The sequence below is a fragment of the Hemitrygon akajei genome, chromosome 7, assembly GCF_048418815.1.
Source record: "Hemitrygon akajei chromosome 7, sHemAka1.3, whole genome shotgun sequence".
Classification (NCBI taxonomy): Eukaryota; Metazoa; Chordata; class Chondrichthyes; order Myliobatiformes; family Dasyatidae; genus Hemitrygon; species Hemitrygon akajei.
The window spans coordinates 77719455-77741239 of NC_133130.1; the positions used below are offsets into that span (position 1 = coordinate 77719455).

The 21785-nt window shown below is 39.9% G+C and overlaps 1 protein-coding gene across 1 annotated transcript in view; it reads right to left on the minus strand.

Moving 5' to 3' along the window:
• macrod2 (mono-ADP ribosylhydrolase 2) overlaps positions 1 to 21785 on the minus strand; it is a 1184924-nt gene that overhangs the window by 357986 nt on the left and 805153 nt on the right. The window contains exon 8 of the mRNA XM_073051265.1: positions 1495 to 1525. Within this exon, the coding sequence (XP_072907366.1) occupies positions 1495 to 1525 (31 nt within the window). The remainder of the gene's footprint in view (positions 1 to 1494; positions 1526 to 21785) is intronic.

Genomic DNA, 21785 nt, shown 5'->3' on the forward strand with positions numbered 1-21785 from the left:
CTATGCCAACCAACCAGCGGGAGTACTCAAGGATATTTTTAACCTCTCACTGCTATGGGTGGAGGTTCCCACTTGCTTCATAAAGGCAACAATTACACCAGTGCCTAAGAAGAATAATGTGAACTGCCTTAATGACTATCGCCCAGTAGCACTCACATCCAGAGCGATGAAATGCTTTGAGAGATTGGTCATGACCAGACCAAACTCCTGCCTCAGCAAGGACCTGGACCCATTGCAATTTGCCTATCACTACAATAGGTCAACAGCAGACGCAATCTCAGTGGCTCTCCACACGGCTTTAGACCACCTCGATAATACAAACAAATAATGTCAGGACCCATGTGCTGTTATTCGACTACAGCTTAGCATTTAATACCATCACTCCCACAATCCTGATTGAGAAGTTGTAGAACCTGGGTCTCTGTAAATTGGATCCTCGACTTCCTAACCGGAAGACCACAATCTGTGCGGATTGGTGATAACGTATCCTCCTCGTTGACTATAATCACTGGCGCACCTCAGGGGTGTGTGCTTAGTCTACTACTCTACTCTCTATATACACATGACTGTGTGGCTAGGCATAGCTCAAATACCACCTATAAATTTGCTGATGATACAACCATTGTTGGTAGAATCTCAGTTGGTGATGAAAGGGCGTACAGCAGTGAGATATGCCAACTAGCAGAGTGGTGCCACAGCAACAACCTGGCACTCAATGTCAGTAAGAAGAAAGAGCTGATTGTGGACTTCAGGAAGGGTAAGACGAAGGAACACATACCAATCCTCATAGAGGGATCAGAAGTGGAGAGAGTGAGTAGTTTCAAGTTCCTGGGTGTCAAGATCTCCGAGGATCTAACCTGGTCCCAACATATCGATGTACAAAGTATAGTTATAAGAAGGCAAGACAGTGGCTACACTTCATCTGGAGTTTGAAGGGATTTAGCATGTCAACAAATACACTCAAAAACTTGTACAGGTGTACCATGGAGAGCAGTCTGACAGGCTGCATCCACTACCTGCTCCCATGGCTTCACGTGTCACTGATTAGGTACCTTGCCCAACAGTGACCTGCAGGTTAGCAGAGGGAAACAGCGCCTTACGTCTCTTTTGGTAGAAAGGTATCTCCACCCCACCACCCTATTGAAATAATTAACCAAGTGAAATAAAATGGACTGGTTTCCATTTCAGTTCAGAGGCTTAACAGGCATTAAAAAAAAGCTACGTTCCTTCACAGATACAAGAGATTCTGCAGATGTTGTAAATCCAGAGCAACATGCAGAAAATGGTGGAGGAACTCAGCTGGTCAAGCAGCACCTGTGGAGAGGAATAAAGAGTCGATGTTTTGGGCCGAGACCCTTCATCGGTTCTTATTGTACATGTGATTAACTAATTCAGAGAAAAAAAATTAGCTGCAGTCTGGTTTGCTGCAAAGCTTCTGCAAAGATTACGAAAGCTCACATCGTAGGACAAATATCTAAAAAAAATTGTACTCACCATAGATACCAGTGGATATACAGGGAAATGCCTGCAATTAGAGAAAAATAAATGAAAAATTAGAGAAAGAACAAAAAAAATTGCAGATCTGATGAAGTAATCAGTCAGCACTCAGTAAAGCAGAGCTGAGCCCAGATTGTCTGTCATTCAGAAATAAACTATGGATTTGAATAATCAGGATTGGTGGGTAATGAGGGTTTTCTATTTTTAAGATTGTGTGTATTCAATGAGCAATTGGTTTCATATTTATTTGGAAAATTATGAGACAGAACTAAATAACTGAACTTTCCATTAACTTGAATTGTTCAGAGAAAATGGAAAGATTCAGATGAGTTATGTCACTCTGCATGGTAATAAAAAGCACCAACCAAATACGGCACAACTGTGCTAGTCAGTGAGTTGGATGTGAAGTGGGACACATGGGATTGATAGGAATAGCAAAATCATGACTCTTAGAATCCCTGACATGAACTAATTTGTCTTGGACCGAAAACTGATCCTCGCAATCTCATCTTTTCATCACCAACAGTAGTTTGGCAAAGATTATTAATATTAATCACATGATTATTATGGACTGAATACACCAACAAAAACTTGCCTGTTATGTTCAGTGGGATGCCAGAAATAAAATACCTCAAGTTCTTTCTGTTGCATTGATCTCAGTACTGAATCGATTAACAACTATAACTGTACACCCTTCACACTCAGCCTCTTTCAACATGGCACCAGCTGAATTCCACAGTCACAGCAACAGTTGGACATCCTCCATATTTGAGAAATACTATCATGAATCACAGTAGGCAACCATTGCTCCACTACTGTATCTTTCCATAGTTAAACAAAGGGAGGCAGATTTCATTACAACATAATCTAAGTGAATGGCAGAATAGTCAAAGAGAGAGGAATGGCTTCTGTTCTTATGAAATGTAATCCTACAATGTGCACTCATTGTTGAGCATTAAAACACATATCTATCCAGCACTCAGAATGGAGGAGAGACTTGGCTAAGTCAATCCAATCGTGAACGGCAATCATGAGATGACAAATAATGATGAACTGGAATACATGAAGGGGACAGAGAGCCTAGTGACATGGTGTCATAACAACAACCTTTCCCTCGATGTCAGCAAAACAAAAGAGCTACAGGAATCGGGGGGTGGTGAACGCCCTCCTTTTTACTTCAACACTTCTGAGGTCGAGAGGATTGAGGGTTCGAGTTCCAAGGAGTGAACTCACCAACAGTGAGTCTGAAAGTCCACTGGGGGAAGTCGGAAGCTTGATATTCACGAGTCTGTGAGACCACTGGAGGCTGGATAGTCGGCCTGTCTTGGGCTTGGAGGCCTGTCTGACTGATTGAGCAGGTGGGCAGGTGGGATGGAGGAAATGGGCTTGTTTTGCTATTCCTTTACTTTGTTGCTGTTGTTGTATTGCTTTTGTTATTGCTTGTGTTATTCTGTTGAACAGTGTGGGCATGCTACGTTGGCACTGGAATGTGGGGTGACTTTTTCAGGCTGTTCCACAACATGCTTAGGTTGTGTTGATAGCACAAATGACACATTTCACTGTATGTTTTGATGTACCTGTGACAAATAAATGAATCAGAATGAATAGTTTGTCCTGGCCCAACCACATAGACACCATTTCCAAGAAAGCTCACCTCTGCTTTTTCAGGAGGCTAAAATAATTTGGCATGTTCCCTTTAAGCCTCATCTTTTTATAGATCCACTATAGAATACATCCTGTCTGAAGGTATCATGGCTTGATATGGCAACTGCTTTGCCCATGACTACAATAAGCTGCAGAGAGTTGCGGTCACAGCTCCGCACATCATGAACAATCTCCCCTCCGTGGACTGCCTACACTTCACGCTGCCTTGGTAAAGCCGTGAGCAGAATCAAAGTCACCACAGACTCCAGACATTCCCTGTTCTCCAGCCTTCCAGTAGGCTGAAGGTCAGCTTTTATCCTGCTGTTATAAGATTACTGAATGCTCCCTTTGTACGATAACATGGAATCTTGACCTTACAACACACCTCCTTATGAATTTGCAGCGTAATGCCTGCCTGCACAGCACTTTGTAACGGTCACCTTTATTCAGGTTCTGCCATTGTTTTCCTTTTACTACCCCAACATACTGATGTGAGGAAATGATCTATCTGGATGACATGCAAAGCCAAGTTTTTCACTGTACACTGTATATGTGACAACAATAAACCGATTTAACACATTTACCAATTTGATGTCGAAATCTCAATGCATTTAAGATTATCTATCCATCCTGGAGAACATTCTGCAGAGTTTCAACTGAATGTTCTTGGATGCACAGCCCAACAGTTATATTTTGACCAGATATTGCTCCTGTCTGTCTTCAAAGAAGATAATCAAAGTTTTATGGGAAAATAATTGCATCTTTGGTTACTAGTATTTTATGAATGCAAGCTACCTTCCCATTGCACTCATCAATTGAAATGAAATTGACCAAGGGGACGTGACTACATCTGGTGCCTCAGTATTCTCACGCATATTCAGCTGAATCGAGCTTTCATATTCTCAAAACAGTAGAATGATACTAACCTCATGATGTTTCAGCAAGTTATCATAAGACCATAAAACATAGATACGGTATTAAGCCATTCGACCCACTGAGCCCACTCTGCCACTTTATCACAGCTGATCAAGGCGGGATGGTAGCGAGGTGGCCAGCATAATGCATTGCAGTGCCAAGTATTTCGAAGATCGGGTTCAATTCCTGCCGCTCTCTGCAAGGAGTTTGTATGTTCTCCCCATGACCACACGGGTTTCCTCCAAGATGCTCCAGTTTCCTCCCACATTACAAAAGATGTACCGGTCCGGGTCAGTAAGTTGTTTTGAATTTCTGCTTCTACAGCGCCATTTTCTTATGGTCTAACATCAGACATCTCTTTTACACTTTATGAAAAATCTTTTTGGCATCTTTTTTTAAAAATTATCGGCTAGCTTGCCTTCATATAGTGATGAAATGTTTTGAACGGCTTGTCAAGCCTCATATCACAGCCAGCCTCCCGTCATCGCTGGATCCTCTACAGTTTGCTTATCGTCCAAATCGCTCTACGGAGGATGCAATATCCACCACACTGCACACAGTTCTCTCTCACTTGGACAACAAAGACACTTATGCCAGAATCCTGTACATTGATTTCAGTTCAGCGTTCAATACCATCATCCCGCAGAGACTAGTGGAGAAACTGTCGCTGCTTGGCCTTAACACTGCCATGTGTCGCTGGATTCTGGATTTCTTCACAGAGAGACCACAGTCAGTCCGTGTTGGCAGGAACATCTCTGACTCCATCACACTGAGCACTGGATCCCCACAAGGCTGTGTGCTTAGCCCATTGCTGTTTTCACTGCTAACACATGACTGTGCAGCCAGATTCAAGGAGAACCTGATCATTAAGTTTGCTGATGATACCACAGTGGTGGGGCTCATCAGCAAAGATGATGAAACAATGTACAGGGAGGAGGTTAAACACCTAGAGAGCTGGTGTAGTGACAACAACTTGATGCTTAATGTCACCAAAACCAAGGAGATGATCGTCGATTTCAGACGGTCTCAGCCTGACCACACATTCCTTTGCATCAGCAGCTTCACAGTGGAGAGAGTGGAAAACATCAAGTTCCTTGGGGTGCAGATCTCGGACAATCTCACCTGGTCCAGGAACACCACTGGGATTGTGAAACGAGTCCAGCAGAGATTGCACTTTTTGAGGAAGCTTAAACAAGCATCACTCCCCATTAACATCTTAACTACATTCTACAGAGGCGTGGTTGAGAGTGTGCTGACCTTTTGCATCACAACCTGGTACTCCAGCTGCAGTGCTGCTGACAAAAAAGCCTTGCAGAGGGTGGTTAGGGGAGCAGAGAAGGTTATTGGGGTCTCCCTACCTTCTGTCCAAGACCTCTTTCAGAGTCGATGCCTCCAGAAGACACGGTACATCATTAAAGACCCCTCACACCCTCTCCATGAACTGTTTGTTCTTCTGCCATCAGGTAAACGTTACAGGAGCATCAAATCTAAAACCATAAGGCTACTAAACAGCTTCCTCCCACAGGCAGTCAGACTGCTAAATAGCTGCTCTACCTGACTCTGCTTTGGACACTTTTAACTTGCACTGGACACTTATAACTTGTTTTTAACTGACATGTGGCTGTTGTGTTTTACTATTTATTGTTATGTTTATTATTTAGTGTTGCGTTTGTTATGTTATGATTGCACTGCTCCTCGGAAACGCTGTCTCATTCTGCCCTGCAGAGCTGATGTATGGTTAGAATGACAATAAAGTTTTTGAATCTTGAATCTTGAATCTTCATTTTTTCTCTCTTTTTTTAGTTGCCTTCTGTTGGTTTTTAAAAGCTTCCCACTGATTGTTGCTGTAGTGCAAGCACTCACTTTTGCTTTTATGCCGGCTGTTTCACTCATATTGTGCAATTATATTTAATATTTAAGCAACTAGAAATTCACTGCAGACTTAAGCATTATCCTTGTGTAACATACCTGGAGTCTGGTATATCGAACAAGTCCTTCGTCCTTTGGTATATTCAAGTGTTTTGTTAAGGTACTACTTTCTTCCAAGGAACTTAGTTACTTTAAATTACACTGAAATCAGTTGTGGTTCACATATATTTAACTTTTGACTGAATCTGCCAGCTTGCAAGGGAAGTATCCATTATTTGAACAGGAAAACATATATATCTGAAATTCATCCTGATGAGAAATATTTGGTAACTTTGATAGAGGTCATAAGCTGAAAGTGATATTATATACCAGGAAACTACAGACCTTTTGGTTCAAAGTTCTTATTGGTTATTAGACACCTAAACAGATCCCATGGATTCCTCTTAGACTTGCCAAAAGAGTTATTGATCTGTGTTTAAAGTCACTCCATTAAAACTACCATACCATATTAAGTTCCACCGATGCTGCCTGAATTGCTGAGCATTTCTAACATTTTCTTTTCACTTAAAATTTCCAGTATTGATGAGTTTTTACCTATATTTTCAACAAATACATATCTTTATGGGAAATGACTTGAACAAGATTGAACTTCAACTGCCCAATGCTATAATAGAAGGATGCTCTGATAAGTCACAAATAATCACTTCCTTTCCAACATAATCTCATTCAATTTATAGTAGGGAAAGTAAATGAACAGGTCCATTTAAAAATTTGCATTGAATATCTTGCTTTTCAATAAATGTAAAGCACCAGAAAGGAGAACTGAAGAGAAAGCTTACTTTTGCAATTAAATTTAATTGCTTAGAAGCTGGAACCTGTTATTCCTCTCATTTTATACATAAGTAAAGCATAAAAAGCAATTTGCACTATCTTATAGTGTTTGTATCCAATTCATGTTGAAGCACATCCAATGGATATTTGGACAAGTGACTTTCACCAATGGCTTTCATTTGCCTGCAGTTTTTCTTGCACAAGGTAAAATCACTATACATGGCTCCTTTTTATAATTTACAGATAGAAATTCAATCAAAATGTCACACTTACAAACAGGTACACTCCATTTTTAATGTAGTGAATTGTGTAGTGGTAGTGCCTTTATACATGCAAGAAGACATACCACATAATTTTTATTAAACATGGCCCTCCACGAAAATAGTTGCAATGGGCAACTCCCTCAATCCATGAGCCAGACATTTGCCAAGACATGTGGGGCTTTGCTTAACCCAATATTAAAGAAACTTCATTTAAATTTTCTAGGTTTGCAATTATTTTCAATATTTGGAGACTGAATGAAATTTTGGACAGAACCCCATTAAAATTTTATTCAGGTTCTATTGTACTGTATTGCTGTTGCAAAACAACAAATTTTAGGATTTATGAATGTGATAATAAACCTGATTCTAATAATTTTCTTTTCATTTATAGAATGTGGACATTGCTGGAAAGGCCAGGATTTATTGACCAACCAAGAGATAGGATGCTTGATTAATGAGGCAGTCCAGTTTGAGAAAATGAGCCATTCAGTTTTTAGAACATAGAACAGGAACAGGTCTTGTGCTCATGATGTCTGTACCAACATTAATCTAATCCCATTTGCCTGCTCATGGTGAAATTCCTTCACTTGCTGCATATTTATGTGCCTGTCTGAATGCCATTTGTATCGTATCTGCTTCCATTACTAACCCTGGGAGCACATTCCAGGCACCTAGACTGTGTAAGAAAAACAGCTTTTGAAGACTCCTTTAAACTTTTGCTCTGCCACCTTAAAGTTATGGTGTCTAGTATTTGACGTCCCATGCTAAGAAAAAGACTTTGACAAACTACCCTATTAATGCCTCTCATAATCTTTTATATTTCTATCATGTTGCTCTTAGACTCCAACACTCAAGAGAAAATAATCTAAGTTTGCCTAAGATATCCTGATCAATCTTGTCCTGGCCCTTGTGGCTAAAGGGATCGGGGGTATGGAGGGAAGGCAGGTCCAGGGTTCTGAGTTGGATGATCAGCCGTGATCATACTGAATGACGGTGCAGGCTCGAAGGGCCGAATGGCCTACTCCTGCATCTATTTTCTATGTTTCTAATCTCTTCTGCTCCCTCTTCAAGCCTCCACATCCCTCCTGTTTTTCAGTGACCAGAACTGCACACAATACTCCATATAAGGCCTAAACATTTATGTAGCTGCAATGTGACTTCCAGTCCAGATGAAGGGAAGTATGCTGTACACATTAACCAAATTAACTACTTTGGTTGCTGCTTTCATGAAGCCATGGAATTACACCTGAAAATCCTTCTGCACATCAATGCTCCAAAGAGTCCTCTTACATTTGATCTCCCGATGTGCAACACCTCACAGTCATTTCAGATAAAACAAATGCCATTGCTTTACCCACATTTCCAACTGGTCTATATCCTGTCACATCCATTCAAATTTCTCACTGTCCACAACTCTGCCATTTTTTTTGTCTTTTGCAGACTTACTAATCAGCCCAACAATATTTTTGTCCAATCACAAACAGAGGTTCGAGCACTGATCTTTGCAGAATAGCGTTAGTCCAGAATGACTCCAAACAATCAGTTCCCAACCTGCCTAACCACCTCAGTAACTTAAACACACATTTTTTTTTCTCTTTTATCTCAGTTTGGAGCAAGGATCTCTTTCCGTGGATGCTGCTTGACCTACTGAGTGTTTCTAGGAAATTTCAGAAGTATTTCTGATTTCCAGCCTCTGCAGTTTTTGCTTTTAAATTTATTTACTGAAATGAAAGATATGAAAGCCTTAGACAAGATGTTTTGCAAGGACCAAGAGAGGGACTTTGGACCACTCAAGAGAATGACCAAGAGAAGAATGCTTAACTCCAAAAAAATAGGATGAAAATCAGTAAATTCAAGAGGAAAGTAAATTACTCTCCCAGTGAGTAGTCACAATGCCCAAATTTTGTTCAGGTCTGCCAATAGTTCTGCAAAGAATTCCTGGCACTTCCCAATATCAACTATAGTTAATCACAATGCACAATAGACGCGTTCACATCAGGAAGTCACAAATTTACTTTTGAAAATTCAGCTCTGCCAGTGATTTCCCAGCACTGTCCTGTCACTGTGCATTGATAGAAGAGGTAGCAATTGCTGGAACTTCTCTGCATTTATGCTGAGGTATGTGTTCTAAAGTAAAAGTAAAAAATTATTATCAGAGTACATACATGTCACCACACACAACCCTAAGATTCTATTCCTATGGGCCTACTTAGTAAATCTATAGAACAGTAACTGTAAACAGGATCTGTAAACTATAAACATTAGGAACTGTAAACAAATTGTGCAAATGCAGATAATAAACAAATAGCAATAAATAACGAGTATGAAATAACAAAATAAAAGAATCCTTAAATGAGTGTAGTCCTCTCTGTACAAAGACGGATTCATGAACCTATCCATTTGAAGCAAGATTTTACAGTTGCTAAGAGAAAGATAAGAATAAAATATTTCACTTTTTGCAGTAATTTAAGAAGCATTTGAATGTATTTTAAAAACAATTTTAATCATGAATTTTAAAATTATCTAAAATAACTACTGGCATTTGTTGTTGAAATATTTCAACAGCAATTCTGATGCTTTGAAAATGAGAAGAATGGCCCCATACACTCTACGTTGTTAAGAATGAGCACCAATGCCACTGACATTGCTAAGTGTGCATGACTGGGTAGGACTGATGACTTTTTTTCCTGGTTCAAGAGTCTGGAACTAGTAGTGATAGTTTTAGGATAAGGTTTTGCCACTTAAGGTTACAGAGACAAGAAATTATTCCAAGGGTTATTACTCTTTGCAATTCTGCCTCACAGATAATGCTAAATGGTTAGCATTGAGTTCATTCAAAACGTTTAAGGGAAAAATCACCATACTGAACGATAGAACAGACTTGAAAGACTTTATGAACTACACTGACTACTTCTGTTTTTTATGGTTTTAAGATGTCAACTTGTAAGCTGGGCTATCTCAATCTCATTCATGCTCCCAAACACTTGACTATTCTGTGGATTTAATCTCTTGCAAACCAAGTTCAATTGAATACTAACATGAGGAAATCTGCAGATGTTGGAAATTCAAGCAACACTCACAAAATGCTGGTGGAATGCAGCAGGCCTGGCAGCATCTATAGGGAGAAGCACAGTCGACGTTTCGGACCCAAAACATCAACTGTGCTTCTTCCTAGAGATGCTGCCTAGCCTGCTGCATTCCACCAGCATTTTGTGTGTGTTAATTGAACGGTACTATTTTAAATCTAAATTGCAATAAAATTTTTCTTTAGTCTAAATTACCTTTCTTGGCTACTGATCTTAATATTGGTTCAATAAGATTAATTCAATAAAATAAAAATAAACTACCGTAGATGTCGGATTATAAGCCGCTACTTTTTTCCCACATTTTGAACAGCTTTGAACACTGCGGCCTTTACTACAGTGTGGCTAATGCATGATTTTTTTCATGCCGCCAAAAACATTTTGCCTCGTAACAGTAGACCAATAAAATTGATGAGTAGTTCACAGAGGTCCAATGAAATTGTACGATAAATCAAGCGCACTTTCACAATTAAATTATTGTAAATCAGTCATTTGTACTCACCCTCATCAACATGGAAAACACTCGAAGAAAAGCATTGTGCTGCCTTTATGGCAGTTATTTAGTTTATAATATTTTCGCTTAGTAATTCATTTTCTAGTTAAAGTTAGAAGAGTTTTAACTATATTTGTTTTCTGTACTACATCCCGGGATGCTATGACGTCACACCCGGTTTCGCCGCGTCTTGTGGGAAAAATGCCGTTTGCGATAAACGGGAAGGAAGGGGGCGAGCGGCATTACGCGAGCGGCATTGGATCTGAGCGAACGCTGCTTTTAAGTTAAAGGCGATCAATAACTTTTCCTGGTAGGCTGCAGTATATATATTTCTTACCACTCGTTAGGAGATATTGGAATGTTGTTCAGTAAAAAAGTATATGCAACGTATATTTAAAAGTAGCCGCGTTACAGGCACGGTTCGAAAAAAAGCATTTGCAATATGTTTTTGTTTATGTTACCATATGGATTTAATTAAAAGTTAAAAAATCCTCACGTGTAATATCTTTCTGTGTAAATATCTCATATTACAACGTGGGACACCTGCGGCCGAACCGGGCCTAAAATCCGGTGCGGCCTAAAATCCGGTGTGGCCTGTACAAGTAAAAAATTGATTTTCTTTCTAAAATTAGAGCCAGCGGCTTTTAATCAGGTGCGCTCTGTAGTCCGGAATCTACGGTAGCTATCATGCTTAACTGGTTAATATAATAACATTGTGCATGACCTGATGTGTCTTAACCAATACCAGACCCCAAGAATGGTATCAGCAATTGCAACAAGGTTCCACATTTATGCACCATTAAAATTAATTACTGACAGCAGAATCATTAGCTTAGTACATCTTCCCAGGGTGTTTCAAAGCGGGATTTTATTGAGGCTGAGTTAGATTTTAACACATGTCTGTCACAGCAAAGAGGAGAATGACAAGGAAAGAGATGGGTCTGAGAAAGCTAAATGCACAAATAACAATGATAGAATTGTTAAACCTTGGGGTACACCAGCTGGTGGAAAACAGAGAACAGTTGGAGGATAGGTAGGTTTCAGGAACTTACAGAGAGTGAAAAGGACTGAGCATTTTGAAACAAAGATGAGGATTTTAAAACTAAGGCACTATTCCACTAGGATTAGATCATGTTGAGTTTGTAGGTTTGTAGAGTATGGAGTTTCCTGTTGTCAGGGTCTCTATTTTTAAGTTTCATGAACAGAGTTGGCATGTGCTATTAACTTCAGGTACTTTCACTGTCATTTTGTACATATCAATGCATGTATAACTTACCTTCTAGCATCCTTACATGTCATTAATGTACACTTAACATAACCAATTCACAACTGTCAACTTTGTAACCGGAAACCAAACATGTTCTAATATTTCATCCAGTGATTCATTTGCATTATATAGGTAGTTGTTAGGTATAAATTTAAGCATACTTTATTTGTAGATGTGATTCTGTACCCTTTTGCCAAACAAACTCAGCACTGATTCCACAGGGACCTAATTACTTTAACAATATCCACCTTTAAACAAACCTCATTGTTTCTTCTCAATTCCACATCAAAAGATACTTTCATTTTCTTTCTGCAGATTAACTCACCAGAGATCAGATTTAAAATGGGGGCAGAGATGACTTTAAAAAGTGCTTTGGAGGCTTATATTTCCACTGATTAAATAGCGTGTGTCATAATTATTAATTATTCCCATGATTTCAATGTGTCAGCGCTGCAGCGACTGCAGGTTAAGGTTCTGATCTCACGTGTACCGGGTACAATGAAAGACAGCTAAATTATTAAAATAACTGCTAATCCTTGAACTTCCTTGTATAATTGTAGTTACATGGGCAGTCACTCCATAGATCTTAGCCGTAACAATTGATACATGCTGAAGCGTCCTTCTTTTCACATCAATAGAAGCTTGACTTCTGAAGTGCAAATGGTAACTACCCTTAACAGCTCTTCATCCAGTTAAGAAACATGCACCATAAATCTCTGCAGATACTACAGCAAGTTTCCCAAGCTATCATGCCTTTTAGTGTCATCACCAATGCCTCAGTTCAGTGTTGGGACCATTTCTTTTCACAGGATATGCCATTCATTTGGATGACAGAACTGATGGCTTTGTGGCCAAGTTTATGGATGATATGATGATAGGTGAAGATTTATGAGGATGATTTTGGGAATGAACAGATTAATGTATGATGAGTGTTTGATGGATCTGGGCCTGTACTCACTGGACTTCAGAAGAATGAGGGGGGAATTTCATTGAAACCTATCGAATATTGAAAAGCCTAGATAGAACGGATGAGGAGATGTTTCCTATAGTGGATGAATTTGGGACCTGTGGGCACAGCCTCAGAATAGAGAGACGTCCATTTAGAATGGAGATAAGGATGAATTTCTTTAGCCAGAGGGTACTGAATCTGTGGAATTCATTGCCACCGATGGCTGTGCAGGCCAAGACTTTAAGTATATTTAAAGTGGAGACTAATATGTTCTTGATTAGTTAGGATTTCAAAGGTTATGAGGAGAAGGTAGGGGAATGATGTTGAGAGGAATAATCAATCAGCCATGATGGAATGGCAGAGCAGACTTGAAGGGCCAAATGGTCTAAATGGGCTCCTATTTCTTATGGTCTTATAGTTCACCATTACTTGAACCGAAAAATCTTAAGTTCAAATTTCCCTTTCCACCCGTGCCCCCAACACTACTTGTTTTTTACCACTTCAACACTGCATGAAAGAGGAAGTATTGTATCTCTGCAAGAAAAATGTAAAAGGTTTGTTAAAAAAGGGTGTGTTGTGTTGTGGAAGTCAGGATGGATTAAAACTGGTCAGAGTGATTAGAGATGGAACGTGTTGGTCAAGGTGGAGAAATATGAGTAAATATATGAGTAAAAACAAGGGAGCATTCACTCAATGGAAAAGCACTGAAAGGTGTGATTGATCAGGAACTTGGAGTCTCAAAGGCAAAAAGTGCAGGTAGCAGAACCTATATAAAAGCATTTGGAATTTTATAAAATTGTCCCAGCATAACAGAGATTATAGTTAATAAGTTTGCATCCATCAACAGTTAACCCAAAGTCAGAGCATGTATGTGCTTTTTAAGGATTTCTAATTATCATTGGTTGCTGAGACCAGAGACGGTGCAGTACAAATTCACCAGGATAATGCCAAGGATGAAAAACTACAGCCGAAAAGTGACTTATAACTACTATCATAGCGAAGTGGTCCAGGCTAACAAATAATATAATAGAGACTCTTGGTAAAATTGTAAAATGCTTGGATAATACTGATGAGAAAGGAACATTTCTTTTGCTGATGTACATGCTTTGTTACAAGAAGTGGAGCAGAAACCTTTACAACGTTTTAAGAGAAAATACATTATATAAGAAAACTCAGCGATTTTTCTACGGGACTCAAACTACTAGCTGAGAAAAGCAATCTTTGGGGAGGAATTGTGAATTCAGGTAAGCGAAGGTGAAAACATACTTGAAAAAGTGTGTGGCACAGTTCAATAGTGTGGGATGTAATGGCTCACTTGTTTATTGTAACCAACTACAGCATTTGCAGATATGTTACAGATCTCAGCACACTGGGGTCATCTGTGACAGGGGAGAAAACAAAACCTAAAATAATACCATAAAATACAGGAGCAAAATTAATAGGCCATTCAGACCATCAAGTTTGCTCTGCTAGTCCAACATGGCTGATTTAATATTCTTCTCAACCAAATTCCCCAGTCTTCTCTCCATAACCTTTGACACCCTTACTAAAATGGAATTTGATATGGTACACAGGGAAATTAAAGGTTCTAATTCCAATAATGCAACAACATAATTCAGAATCAAAATCAGGTTTATTATCACTGGCATGTGACATGAAATTTGTTAACTTAGCAGCAGCAGTTCAATTCAAAACGTAATCTAGCAGAGAAAAGAAAAATAATAATAATAAATAAAATAAAAAGTAATAATAAATCTATTACAGTATACAGTATATGTATATTGAATAGATTTAAAAATTGCAAAAATAGAAATTTTGTATATTAAAAAAAGTGAGGTAGTGTCCAAATATTCAATGTCCATTTAGGAATCGGAAGGCAGAGGGGAAGAAGCTGTTCCTGAATCGCTGAGTGTGTGCCTTCAGGCTTCTGTACCTCCTGCCCGATGGTAACAGTGAGAAAAGGACATGCCGTGGGGGCTGGAGGTCTTAATAATGGAAGCTGCCTTTCTGAGACACCACTCCTTGAAGATAGTCTTGGTACTTTGTGGCCTAGTACCCAAATTGCAGCTGACTAGATTTACAACCTTCTGCAGCTTCTTTTGGTCCTGTGCAGTAGCCCCTCCATACCAGACAGTGATGCAGCCTGTCAGAATGCTCTCCACGGTACAACTGTAGAAGTTTTTGAGTGTATTTGTTGACATGCCAAATCTCTTCAAATTCCTAGTAAAGCATAACTGCTGTCTTGTCTTCTTTATAACTGCATCAATATGTTGGGACCAGGTTAGATCCTCAGAGATCTTGACACCCGGGAACTTGAAAATGCCCACTCTCTCCACTTCTGATACCTCTATGAGGATTGGCATGTGTTCCTTCATCTTACCCTTCCAAAAGTCCACAATCAGCTCTTTCGTCTTACTGACGTTGAGTGCCAGGTTGTTGCTGTAGCACCGCTCCAGTAGTTGGCATATCTCATTCCTGAACGCCCTCTCGTCTTCACCTGACATTCTACCAACAATGGTTGTATCATCAGCATATTTATGGATGGTATTTGAGCTATGCCTAGCCACACAGTCATGTGTATATAGAGAATAGAGCAGTGGGCTAAGCATACACCCCTGAAGTGAGCCAGTGTTGATTCTCAGCAAGGGGGATATGTTATCACCAATCCACACAGATTGTGGTCATCCAGTTAGGAAGTCGAGGATCCAATTGCAGAGTGAGGTACAGAGGCCCAGGTTCTGCAACTTCTCAGTCAGGATTGTGGGAATGATGGTATTAAATGCTGAGCTATAGTTGATGAACAGTATCCTGACGTAGGTGTTTGTGTTGTCCAGGTGGTCTAAAGCCATGTGGAGAGCCATTGAGATTGCATCTGCTGTTGACCTATTGTGGCGATAGGCAAATTGAAATGAGTCCAGGTCTTTGCTGAGGCAGAAACTCAGTCTAGTCATGACCAACCTCTTAAAGCATTTTATCACTGTCGATGTGAGTGCTACCGGGTGATAGTCATTTAGGCAGCTCACATTCTTCTTCTTCTTAGGTACTGGTATAATTGTTGCCTTTTTGAAGCAAGTGGGAACCTCCACCCGTAGCAGTGAGAGGTTGAAAATGTCTTTGAATACTCTCAGTAGTTGGTTGGCACAGGTTTTCAGAACCTTACCAGGTATTCCATCGGGACCTTCTGCCTTGTAAGGATTCACTCTCTTTAAAGACAGCCTAACATTGACCTCTGAGACAGAGCTCACAGGGTCATCAGATGCAGCAGGGATCTTCACAGCTGTAGTTGTGATCTCTCTTTCAAAGCACACATAGAAGGCATTGAGTTCATCTGGTAGTGAAGCATTGCTGCCATTCATGCTATTGGGTTTCACTTTGTAGGAAGTAATGTCTTGCAGACCCTGTCAGAGTTGCCCTGCATCCAATGTTGCCTCCAACCTCAATTGAAATCGTCTCTTCGCCCTTGAAATAGCCCTCTGGAAATCATACCTGTTTTTCTGGTACAGGCCTGGGTCGCCAGACTTGAATGTCACAGATCTAGTCTTCAGCAGAAGATCTATCTCCTGATTCATCCATGGCTTTTTGCTTGGGAATGTACCGTAAGTCTTTGTGGGCACACACTCATCCACATTGATTTTAATGAAGTTGGCAACAACTGCAGCATATTCATCCAGGTTCAAAGATGAATCCCTGAAAACAGTCCAGTCCACCAATTCAAAGCAGTCCTGTAGATGCTCCTGTACTTCCCTTGTCCATACCTTCTTGGTCCTCACAGCTGATGCTGCAGTCTTCAGTCTCTGTCTATACCGAAGGAGTAGAAATATACCCATGTGATCAGACTTCCTGAAGTGAGGGCTTGGAATAGAGGGTAGGCATTCTTGATGGTGGTGCAGCAATGTTTCCTCTGGTATTGCAAGTGATCTGTTAATGGTAGTTACTTAGTGATTTTTTCTGACTGGCCTGGTTAAAATCTCCCAAAACAATGGTGAAGGCAAATTACAAACTGCAGTTTCATTACATTCTCTCAACCGGATCTAGCTTCGGTAAATCAAATAGAATGTTACAGAATAATTTAGAAAACATTTTATGGCCCTCAAAACATTGACATAATTGATACACAGCATATTGTAACACAGCCCTTTTTTAGTAAGTCTAATCTGAGGAGAGTACTCGTAACACCAAATAAATAACCTACAGGAATGCTTCTCTGAAGAGATCAAGTAGTGTTCAGGAAGGTGAACTAACAAAAAGCATCCAGCCCAGACGGGGTACCTGGCAAAGTAGTAAAGACCTGTGCGGATCAACTAACTGAGTGTTCACTGAGATCTTAACCTCTTGCTTCAGCATTCTGAGATAACCACCTGTACCATGCAGGCTTCAATTATACCAGTGCCTAAGCAGAATGTGGTAACCTGCCTCAATGACTATCATCCAGTCACATTTACATCCACAGTGATGAAGTGCTTTGAGGAGTTGGTGATGAAACATATCAACACCTGCCTGAGAAGCAACTTGGATCCTCTCCACTTTGCCTCCTGGAGCAGCATCCACAGCAGATGCCATTTCATTGGCTATTCATTCAACCCTAGAACATCTGGACAGCAAAGATGCATATATCAGGATGCTCTTCATTGACTACAGCTCAGCATTCAATAACATCATCTCCTCAAACTAATCAATGAGCTTCAAGATCTTGGCCTCAATACCTTCTTGTGCAATTGATTCTGGATTTCCTCACTTGCAGACTCCAGTCTGTTTGACAGACAGACAGACATACTTTATTGATCCCGAGGGGAAATTGGGTTTCGTTACAGTCAGACCAACCAAGAATAGTGTAGAAATATAGCAATATAAAACCATAAATAATTAAATAATAATAGGTAAATTATGCCAAGTGGAAATAAGTCCAGGACCAGCCTATTGGCTCAGGGTGTCTGACACTCTGAGGGAGGAGTTGTAAAGTTTGATGGCCACAGGCAGGAATGACTTCCTATGACACCCAGTGTTGCATCTCAGTGGAATGAGTCTCTGGCTGAATGTACTCCCGTGCCGAACCAGTACATTATGGAGTGGATGGGAGACATTGTCCAAGATGGCATGCAACTTGGACAGTGTCCTCTTTCCAGACACCACCGTCAGAGAGTCCAGTTCCACCCCCACAACATCACTGGCCTTATGAATGAGTTTGTTGATTCTGTTGGTGTCTGCTATCCTCAGCCTGCTACCCCAGCACACAACAGCAAACATGATAGCACTGGCCACCACAGACTCGCAGAACATCCTCAGCATCATCCGGCAGATGTTAAAGGACCTCAGTCTCCTCAGGAAGTAGAGACAGCTCTGACCCTTCTTGTAGGCAGCCTCAGTGTTCTTTGACCAGTCCAGTTTATTGTTATTGGATTGGCAATAACATTTCCTCCACAATCTCTATTAGCAATAATGCTGTATAAAGCTGTGTGTTTTGTCCCATGCTCTACACTTATGACTGTGCGGCTAAGCACAGCTCCAATGCCATATTCAAGTTGCTGACAACACCACTGCTGTAGGCCGAATCAAAGTTGCTGATGAATCAGCATATAGGAGGGAGATTGAAAATCTTGCAAAGTGATGCCACAACAGCAACCTCTCACTCAATGTCAGCAAGACAAAGGAGATGATTATTGACTTTAGGAGAAGGAAATGAGAATTGCATGAGCCAGCCCTCATTGGAGGATCAGAGGTGGTGAGGGTCAGCAACTTAAAATTTCTCACTGTTATTATTTCAGAAGACTTGTGCTGGACCAAGCACGGAAGCACAGTTATGATGAAAGCAAGGCAGCACCTCTACTTCCTTAGGAGTTTATGAAGATTTGGCATAACATCTAAAACTTGCACAAATTTCTATAGATGTATGTTGGAGAGTATATTCACTGGCTGTATCACAGCCTGGTATGGAAACACCAATGCCCTTGAACAGAAAATCCCGTAAAAAGTAGTGGACATGGTCCAGTCTATCACAATTATTTTCCTCCCCACCACTGAGCACATCTGCACAAAGTACTTTTGCAGGAAAGCAGCATCCATCATCAGGGACCTCCAACACACAAGACAAGCTCTCTTCCTGGCTGCTATCAGGACACAGGTACAGAAGACTTGGGACTCCCACCACCAGGTTCAGGAACAGTTAACACCCCTCAATGGTTTGGGTCTTGAATCAAAGGGGATAAGCTCATTCAACTTCACTTACCCTGTCATTGAAATGCTCCTATAACCTATGGACTTGCTTTCAAGGACTCTTACTCTCAATACTTACTGCTTATTTATTTATTACACTGTTTCTTTCTTTTTGTATTTGCACAGCTTGTTGTTTTTTGCACAATGGTTGAGTGCCCAAGTTGGTACAATCTTTCATTGATTCTAATATGGTTGTTATTCTATTCTGAATTTATTGAGTATGCCTGCAAGAAAATGAATCTCAGGGTTCTATATGGTGACATATACGTACTTCATATATGTGCTTCAACAATAAACATACTTTGAACTTTGGTTGTTGTTATAGTAGTGTACATGGCAATGGAGATGAAGATCCATATGAAAGACTGTCTTGATTTACTCCAGATGATCAGGCTATGGAGTAACTGTAATATGTAAACGAGATAGAGGGGCCATAAATGTGTTCCTCAAGCAATTAATCTCTGCAGAGAGTGGTGGTAGGTTTGTGGACACAAGTGACAGTGGAGCAAATGTGGCCATTACTAATAGGCCCATTGAGTACTAATGACCTTAAGAGGGATGCGGCATGAAATGATTGATTGAATCAAAATAATGCACGCAAAATGCTGGAGGAACTCAGTACGCCAGGCACCATCGATGGAAAAGAATATAATCCATGTTTCAGGTCAAAGTTGTGATTGAATTAAAGTGATTCTTTGTTACCATTAGATTCTGACCAGGAGAAGAGGTTCCATTTCAGATTGGTCAGTAAACCAACTACTAAATGTTTGCACACTTGTTCAAGAAAATGCTCATCAATAATGTGTTACCTTAGAAATGTATGTTACATGCCAAATGCATTATGCTTAGCTATTAAAATCGCATTATGAGTCATGACATCAGTTGACACGCACATCAGATTAGTTTATTGTCATATACACCAGGGAGCAATGTAATTCCTCCCTTGGTGAAGCTCACAGTCTGGTCATCCCAAATCTATGTCTGAGTGGCTCCTTTGCATTTGCTCAGTTGATTGCTTTGGGTGACTGAATTTACACAAAACAACCGTTGTTCAGTTGCTGCATCTCCCCATTTCAATTCATATATTGTGTGATCATGTCTCATTCCAGAGGCTGAAACACTAAACTCTAGACTGACACCTTATTGAAATACTGATGAAGTGCTGCACTACAAGGCACTTGCTTTCCAGTAAGTTTTTGAATCTCAGCTAGACATATCCTGAGTTCACTGCACTTCTGCAGAGATTTTCAGTACAATGAGAGGAGAGATTAGGTCCTCAATTTAAGCGTTAACTGTAAAATTCAGCTTCTCCTCCTCAGTTCTACACAGGTGAGCTAGCCTAGCTCCAACCATAACCTTCGGATTCAGGGGCAACTGGTAGATACAATTAAACTGCATTAATTACCAACTCTTGGTCAAGTTAAACTGAAAAATATAGGAGACTCTTATAATAGTCTTCACATGAAACAGTATATAGTTCCAAGAATTCAATTAAAATGGTTTAGCAGATTTTAATTGAATAATTTGATGTTTTTTTCAATTTGTTTTCTGTCAGATCTAAAAGGTTGATCATGACTTTTGGATGTATTTGACCCTGAGGGACATTCTTGTGAATATGGAAATACACCAAGTCTATTGCAAGGCGTGACAGATTTCTGAAAGTTAATGAACAGAAACATCAACAGAGAAATGGAGGGTTGATCAATTTTCATTGAATTGTGAAAATACAATTCCCTTCAGACACAAGAATCTAGATCACAAGATTTTTCTCTTCAAATTTACTTTTAAAAAGTACAAGCTCACTTTAGAATTATGCCACCACAGAGTATTGTCATCCTAGTTGTTCCATTCACTTTAAGAAACTGAAAGAGATACAGCACATATGGCCTGTTAAGCCTATTTTAACATTCCATCAGATCATGGCTGAACTTGCTCTCAGGTTCATTTTGCACATCAATTTCTCTGTGTTATGAACTTCATAAAAACACAATTTAAGGCCCATGCTTGGACTATTCTGTCCTTTGTTTTATCAGGCCATGTCCTTCACCAAGGATGCGGTTCCAAGCACAGTTCAAATTATGATGCTCAGTTACCCATGCTATAAGTAGCAATTGATGTGCAGCTCTTTTCAAGGTGATTGGGCTGTGCATATGCAGAAATGGACACCACAACTTGGAGTAATTTATTATGACTGCTTAATATTTCAAAGGATGAATACGAGAAAGCGGCAGTGTTTTGTTAGTCAACAAGATTATCAGATTGAATGGCAGCTTGATACCAAATAGATGTGTGTCATCTGAAGGCAGGAAAGTCACATTTTCAAATTCAAAGACACAGATGGCAAATTATTATATCTTAATTGTAAATTGTCTCATTTCAGTTTTCAAACGTATGAGTGCTATAGTGTTCATGCATGAATTAAATGCCCCATTTCTTACTCTGACAGATGACTGGAATGTTTCAATTAATGTGGCAGACTGAAATGTGATTGGACTTTAATTCGCTGTGACGAAGAAAATATTTTATATTTGTGCATTAATTCAAGGGAAAACAAATGTATCATGCAAACTTGAGAAATTAAAGCTAAGTAACACTATCCACAAGCAACACATCTATCACCTGGTTTGAAAATGCCATTAATTAATGCAAAATGAAAGCGAATCTGGATTTGTCTTGCCCTTTTCCTTACAAGTATCTTTGCAAACTAAAAACTATTAGTTAGAAGAACTGCTTAATTTTAAAGTGTCCTTTCATTGATAGGGAT